The sequence below is a fragment of the Aptenodytes forsteri genome, unplaced genomic scaffold (assembly GCF_000699145.1).
Source record: "Aptenodytes forsteri isolate BGI_AS27 unplaced genomic scaffold, ASM69914v1 Scaffold284, whole genome shotgun sequence".
Lineage (NCBI taxonomy): Eukaryota > Metazoa > Chordata > Aves > Sphenisciformes > Spheniscidae > Aptenodytes > Aptenodytes forsteri.
In genome coordinates this window covers 1,329,972-1,337,500 of record NW_008794445.1, presented here as the reverse complement: position 1 = coordinate 1,337,500, position 7,529 = coordinate 1,329,972, and the positions used below count along the sequence as shown (strand labels likewise).

Genomic DNA, 7,529 nt, shown 5'->3' with positions numbered 1-7,529 from the left:
CTTCTGGTGGCTCCGGGTGATGAATCCAAACCCCTCTTCTCCAGCTCCCACCCCCTTCTACCAGCACCAAATTTCTGCCACTTGAAATGAGAGGCGGCAAGGAGGAACAGATTGTGAATTTTATTCAGGAATTACAGCCTGGGGTCCTCAGACAGAGCAGTAAAGCAAACGCCCTGCTCCCCGAGGCAGGGATCTCCTCGTGCTAGCAGACACGACACCAGGTGCCAGCATGTTCCCGGTACCCGGGCAGCACGCCCGTCTCCTCCTCACCCTGCCAACACAGGGCTGCTTTGGGGGACAGAGAGGGAGGCGCCAAGGAGCGTGATACCCAGCACAGGGGCACCCCGTGAGCAGCGCAGGTGGCCCAGAAAAGGGCAGTGGCTCTGCATTTGCCCTCTGGCCACAAGCCCAGACCAGCTGCCTTCAACAGTGAAAGGGTGAGGACTGGTCCTACAGCAGCTGCCACCACCTCAGGGCCCCAGTCGCATCCAGGGTGTTCAGGAAGGGACCGCAGGCTGCAGTGGCTGATCACTGATGTCCCCAGCAGGGGCCACTGTGACATTAAGGAAAGCCAGCCTGCTAGGCATGGGAGGGGCCGTGGGCTCCAGCCCCTGCAGCAGCCCAGGGGCTCCTTGGAGCATCTGCCCTCCTCCAGGGCTGAGGCTCAGGCCTCCGAAGTGAGTTTGTAAAAAAGAACGGCTGCATGTGAAGAGTGAAGGGGGCTGGGGGTGTCACTGTGGGGCGAGGGGCTGCCGTACACTGCAGTACAAAAATAAATATATAAACAAGAAATGAAAAGGCTGGAGTGGAGTGTCGGGATCACATCCTCAGACCTCTGGCTTGTAACAGCTAGAGAAGGTGAGAGAAAGAGAGAAACAAAATCAATGGCAGGAAAAAAAAGCAATTGAGCATGGAGGGGAGAGTGAGAAACAGGAAAAGGGAAATGACAGAGGAAATGAGAACAGAAGAAAAAGAGAAGAGATGAGGAGTGAGGGTGGGAGAACAGAGAAAAAGGAAGGAAAAGTCCGCGTGGTTAACATACACTGACTTTTAAGAGAATAACACTCAGGTCCCACAGCCACGGACAAGAAGGGTCTCGAACAGAGGGAGAGAGAAATGTCAGCCAGCTAACAAGTGCCCTCCACCAGGATGGAGAGTGGCACTGAGCACCTCTGGTTTAACAAGAGCCCCACACTTTTCTGGTATGAGAGAGGAATCCTCCTTCTAAAGCTTTCTGTACCCAGCCCCACGCACGCTGGCCAGGCAGCCTCCCTGAGCAGGAGGCAGAGCACAGAGGCTCATTTCACACACAGCTGCAAGAACATCTGGAGTGGGGATCGGCCGCTTCCGCTCTGCCTTCGCCACCCTCTCCCACTGCGCTCTCACCCTGGCAGAGGCGGTGGGGGAAAAGCCCAGGGAAGTGAAAGCAGGGAGGGGAAAATAACAGGCTGCCTTCTGCAAACTGCTCTCGGGCTGGCAGGCAAAGGAGCTGTGGATGGCAGTCTGGAGAAGTGATCTGGCATGCGTGTCAAGCAGACACATGGCAGACCTTCCCCCCTTCCCCGTGCCACCCCTGCCTGCTTTGCATTCATTTCCACCCCTCCTCATTTCTCCCAGCTGCGCTCTCCCTTCTGCTGCCAGAGCCTCTGGTCCGGAGCCGTAGGGTCTGCTTGGCAGGTAAAGGCACACATAGGATGAGAATGGGAAAAGCCACCTTAGGGATGAGTCAACCTCCCCTCCCTCCTTCCCCTCCCCAAGCTCTACAAACCAGGGCCATACCCACAAGAGGGAAGTGAGTCACTCATGCAGAGCTCAGGCTGGCAGGAGCAGAGAGTGCAGACAGGTAACGTACCTGCAGAGGAGGAAAAGTGAGGAGCAGAGAGAGACAGGGCCCCAGGGAAGGGACCACTCTGAGCCCTGGGGCGCAAAGAGAGCAGAGGGAAGGATGCTGGAGGCTGGGGAGTGGGGCAGGGTAGGAGGTAGGTGACAGTGCTGGGATGGACACGGAGGGGAGCAGGAGGGAGGGTCCAGAGGAAGAAAGAGTTTAGTGCAATCCCAAATAGATGGACAGTCTGCAAATAAAAATATAACCGTAAATAAACCAAACAGTTTAAAATACAAAGCAGCAGCCACAGTAACAGCTCTCCCCTGTCAGCTTTATCTCCAGAGAGACTCCTGCTCCTGGAGAGGACTGCCCCCACACCCCACACCTGCCCTAGTCCTTCCCTGCTGCTAGCTGTGAGCTCTCACCAGAAAGGTGGACGGGTCTATGCTTGGGGGGTTATTTTTATCATTTTCCTCAAGGATTTGCTGCACCTTTCTCCTCTGCTTCTGCTTCTGCCTCTGCCTCCTCCTCCTCCACCTCCTGCTCTTCCTCCTCCAGGTCCTCCTCTGTGCTCTGTGGCCCAGCATGCAGGACAAAGGGAAGAAAGAGTGGAGATACTTGCAAGATGAGCCATGGCAGTTCTTTCTGACACACAAGGGAATAAAGCAATGGTCATGACACTGGAATAAAAAGGGACCTTCCCCCGTGGCCAAGACAGCTCTGGGTCAGGGAGCAGAGAGACTTGTCTTCCTCTGGAGCATCATGTCAGGGCTATCTAACCCCCTTACAAGTGCTGTGATCCCACTGCCCAACAACTGCTATCAATCGCTAGTGCTCCTTCCTGTATCCTAGGTGTCTACAGGATGTCATGCACTGCCACACGTTTCTGTCCTTTCCTCAAAAGGAGAGCAGGTGATCTCCTGCCCCTTAGGCTGGGACTCAGCAAAAGGAAAGAGAACGCTGCAAAACCTTCAGGGAAATCACACCCTAGAGGCAGAGTGAAACACACAGCATGGTCATGAGGGAGGCATGAAGGGGATGTTAGAGTAGCATGAGAAGTGCCAGGGTCACTTGCTAAAGCCATTTGCCACACACAGCTGAACACCACCACTCTCAACACACGCACTCCTCCTTTTGGGCAATGGGTATAATGCCATGGTGCTGAACACCAGGACAAGCCCCTGTATTTCACCACTGAGGAGCCCCACAGTCACAGTGGAGAGAGGAAAAAAAGAGGGAGCAAACAAGAGCGAAGGATCTCATAGGCAACGGGAGCAGGGCCATAGCAAAGTTGGTCTCACCTTGGCTTTGTGGCTGGGCTCAGAGCTCAGGCCACTGGGGGAGTTGTACAGCTCTTTGGAGACCACGCACAGGAACTCTGTCTGATCCTCATTCCCGTAGTTATAGGATGAGCCAATGTTCACAAGCTAGAAAAGACAAGAGCAAGAATCACAAGCACATGTTACTGCAAACATCCACTCCACCTGTGGAGCAAGGCAGAAAGCCCACCATGCAGCATGGAGTCCAATCCGTACCCCTAATAGAAAGGCCTCATAACTAAGCTCAGGAGGCAGCACAGAGAACCAGGAGAGGAGTCAGCCAGGATGCAAAACAGCTTAATCTCACACAGTATCCTCTGAACCTCTAGAGTAGGGGCAAGAGAGAGCCAGTGTGACAGCACCATCAATGAGTGACCCAATATTCTCAGAGGGAAGGTGCCTTGCCTGGGGACTGTATGGTATCCATGATCTTTTCCCCAAAAGACAACTCCTTCCCACTCTCCTCTACCTTCTCCATACCTGCTCAAAGCGCCATCCATCCGACATAGTGGAAACCATCTGAGTGAGCTCCTCTTCCTGGCACTGTAGCACGCGGTAGACATGCTTAGGAGGCACCTGACAGCAAAATTGCAGAGCATGTTGACAACATTCAGATGCTAAAGGCTGTTGCTCTCCTGCAGAATGAAGTGGTAGTACCCTCCTGGACAGACCTGACCTCTTCCCCATGTCCCAGGTTAAAGGGGAGTGGAAACCACAACCCAACTTTCTACTATGCTGCCATGGGGAGCAACAACAACAGTATCTTTTCTGGAGAGGAGGGACTGAGCTGAGTGCTTCCTGCATTGTCCCCAGAAGATACTGGTCTCTTTCAATGGGGAGTTTGCATTTGTCGTTACAAAGTCATTTATGCAAATGCCACAAATGCTGATGGGGTTTTGGGAGCGCAAAGCGACTGTGTTGCTGGAGGCTTACAACCTGAGGCAGACATGATGAAAAGTGAGATATCAGCCAACACTCCCAGAAGACAGATTTTAAAAGGTTATTGGCCAAGACAAGGTGTGATTGTGCCACAGGATTGATTCCTTGTGCCTCACTGTCTGCATTTAACTCTTCCACAGACATCTCTTCACCTGTTCCCTCCGGGTTTCTCTACAGGTATCCCCATGCTCTTCACTGTGATTACACTCCCAGGACACCCCACACCAGAGCCCTCCTCCCCACGACACCTTCGCTCTCCTCATAAACATTCTTCCATATCCCACAGCAACCAGCTGCCTTCTTCCAAAAGCTAGAGGAGCTGATCTGGTTTCAGGGGCTACATCCAGCATTGCTTCTGGGGATGCAAAACAAGCCTGTAACTTGTTTATTGTAACAAAAATAGTGGTAGCCTGTCTCCTGCAAGATTTTGCTGTGTAGACATTAGCACACAAACTCTAATTAGTTGCTTCTTTCCATTCCTTGCTGCTTCTCCCAAGTCTGCTCTCCCTCTAGACTCACCTCTCCCTTTCTACATTCCCTCCTTCGCCCACACCACTCTATCTTTCCTTGCCATTTCTCTCCATACCTGAGTTACTGTGTAGTTCTTCTCCTCCAGTCGATCCTTGATTATTCGGATTAAAGGACCAATGTTATAAAACTCGGCTTCTTCTAGGACCCCTGAGAAAGAAAGACAGAAGGACCACAAAAACAGAGTTAACAGCCCGTCTTTGTTTTTTGCGTTGCAAAAGATCCATTCTGAGCTTCCTAAGGTCCATAGGGAGAAATGACACTGCAGCCTCACTTTTTACAGGCTTCTGTTGCTTGAAACTCTTACTGCAGAGAATTGAACCCTGGCTCTCTGCATTGCATTTCTAATGCTCACCCCGATTTTCTTATGCTGCCTGCCACTACAGAAACAGGCACTGCCGGTGAAGGCTTGTGCCGAGGACTGCTAATACCTTTCCCAGATAACTGGCCAAGGAGAATAAATGTAGGCTCCAGCCTCTCTCAGTGACCGCTAGTTATCATCTTGTTCAGGCCCTCTTCTTAAGGCAGAGAACCACAACTTGTTCTGACCTTGTCACCAAAAGACCCTAGAAAATCCCAACTTGCCGCCTGGGCCAGTTGGAGTTGCACCCACTTTGCAGCCCCATATGACTTCAGATGATCTTTGGCTCTCTCCCCTGTGCTTCACCTCAAAGCAGGTAAACAGAGAAGTGTGTTGGTTTTTTTCTCTGTGGTGTCTGTATCCATCACCTCTCCTGAGACTCACCTGTTTGCTAACAGGCCTTCAGGGAAAGGGAGGTGGGTTCCCAGAGCAAGGCGGCTAGGAGCCAACACTCGCATGTCCCCAGGGCAGTACACAGACAATGCAGGTGGGGAGATTGATCCTTCACTACCTGACACACTCATACCTCTTCTGAGTCCCTCATTCAGCCGTGAATCGTCTAATGGGTTAGTTTTATGCCAGCCTGAGTGTCTGCAGCAGGAACAAAAGGCAATGTTAAGCTATGAACAGGACTCCTGTTTATGCTTCAGATTTGATGTTAAAACCTGTGGATGAACTCTGTCTGACTCAGATTTACAAGAAATGTCAAGTAGGAAATACCTCAGAATTGCATTTATTAAAATTCTTTACCATTGCTTAGACATATTTTTGGAATTATAACTCATAAGACGATTCTGAAGAAAACTTTCCATGCATTAGGTAAAAATATGTAAGAGAGAGGGGCAAGAAGACTAATAAACATGCAGAAACTGTGCTTGGCAAGGGCTGGACAGCACAGCCTGTCTTTGGAATTGGCTCCTTGTTAGACTCCAGCATCCAAAAAATAACGAGGCATTGGGGACTGCTGGCTGGTTACACTGTGATGTTACTGAGTTATCCTATTGGACCCCCCCGTCAACCTCAAATGAGGGATTGGTTTGTCTGGCTTGCTCCACTGGAATTGCTGCAGTCCACAACCCATCAGAGCACTAGTAGCATACATTGCATATCACTGATTAATGATGGTCTTTATTACAGTCAGCAGAAGAGATGAGCTTGGTTTTGTTTGGTCTTCTGGGTGTTCATTCCTAATTAGAAACACTCAGTCATTAACAGAAAACTCAGTCACAGAGCCTGGTTAAAAGTGGATCAGGAACAAGTAAAAAATGGTTTATTGACGCTGAGAGATCTTGCCTACTTCTGTCTTGGTGACATCTCTGCTGAACGAACAGTCATGAAGCCACAACACTTGTAGGATGCCTTCCTCACCTACTCCGAACCCCTTTAGTAGAGGAAACATCGGTATGCTTTCCAAGACCCGCAGGGATAGCCCTCTCAAATCCCCACACATCAACCTCCAGAAGGAGAATGAGAGACAACAAGGTCGACAACAAGTCCTACTGTGTCCTGTCTACAGCAGCGATGTTAAATGGGAAGTTTCTGAGCTCCAAGACTCACCCTCTTCAGCCATATCTTTATCCAGGACCAGCTTCCCATGACGGAGGAAATTCAGGATGGGTCCAAAGTAAGTGGGGTCCCGGTCTATTAGGTATGCACCAGTCTCATCCTAGCAACAGAGATAGACCACGAGGAGAAAAACTCCATGGGGAACTTGTAACCAACCCTCAAAAGGTTGGTTCAACCCTCAAAAGCTCCAGACTATACAAAATATACAAAGAAAATACAAACCTAAGCAAAAATGTCCACTATTTCTAAGACTCCTTGGAAACCATGGGCCCCTGAGAGTCCCTAGCCAAGTCAGCCCAGCTTGGATTTTAACTCCTGTATTGGTATGCTCAGCGTGCCCACCTCAGCATGGACCAACCCAGCTGAGAAAGCCAAAAAAATAGGCCTCAGCCTCCTTCTGCAACTGTGCGTACAGGCCTGGTGTGAGAGAGCAGAGAGCCCCCATATAGGGGACAAGGCTGAGTCAGGCTGGGAGGTAGAGCCAGGGGATGTGGGGTGATAGAGAGGCGGGAGAGCAGGGGCAGAGGGGAAATGGCCTCTCTTTTCCCCAGCTCAGGAAGACAGGTGCCAGGCTACAACACAGCAAGGTGGGATCCGGCAAGGGGAAATCCCTCCCGGGAGAGCGGGGAGAAAGAGCAGGCATTTTTCACTCGGTTACTCCTGCAGCTGTCGGGGTCTGGCTCCATCCCTGCATCCCTCCAGCCCTCCGCATGCTCAGTGGGGCACAGTGTGGGAGGCAACCCAGCTGCCTTACCCGATCTGACTGCAGCTCCTCGCCCTGGCACAAGCGACACAGGAAAGATTTCTGCTCCCGACACAGGGTCTGCCTGGTGGTGAGGAAGACAGTGCCCCCCACATTGAGCCTCACCCACTTGGACTGGGTGCCAGTGGGTGGCAGGATGTCCCAGGTGCAGCGTAGCCCCACGGCGCCCTGCATCTCCTCCCCGCCCTCCATCCTCATCCTCATCCTCATCCCCCCCCCCCCCACCCC

At 51.6% G+C, this 7,529-nt stretch overlaps 1 protein-coding gene across 1 annotated transcript; it reads right to left on the bottom strand.

Moving 5' to 3' along the window:
• Positions 1-2,299: 2,299 nt before the first annotated feature.
• Positions 2,300-7,499, bottom strand: KCTD17 (potassium channel tetramerization domain containing 17). Its single transcript, XM_009289950.2, has 6 exons — positions 7,293-7,499; positions 6,530-6,638; positions 4,670-4,761; positions 3,625-3,720; positions 3,127-3,252; positions 2,300-2,398 (listed from the first exon to the last, which is right to left on the bottom strand). Exons 1-6 carry the CDS (start codon positions 7,497-7,499, stop codon positions 2,300-2,302), a joined length of 729 nt encoding a protein of 242 aa, XP_009288225.2.
• Between the last annotated feature and the right edge of the window lie 30 nt (positions 7,500-7,529).

Excerpts from the sequence above, each read along its gene's own strand:
- KCTD17 (XM_009289950.2), bottom strand. The coding sequence starts at position 7,499 with ATGAGGATGGAGGGCGGGGAGGAGATGCAGGGCGCCGTGGGGCTACGC. Across the intron at positions 4,762-6,529 it reads TAAAGATATGGCTGAAGAGG|GGGTCCTAGAAGAAGCCGAG; the intron begins GTGAGTCTTGGA and ends TTTCTTTCTCAG. Across the intron at positions 3,253-3,624 it reads ATGGATGGCGCTTTGAGCAG|CTTGTGAACATTGGCTCATC; the intron begins GTATGGAGAAGG and ends TGTCTTTTCTAG.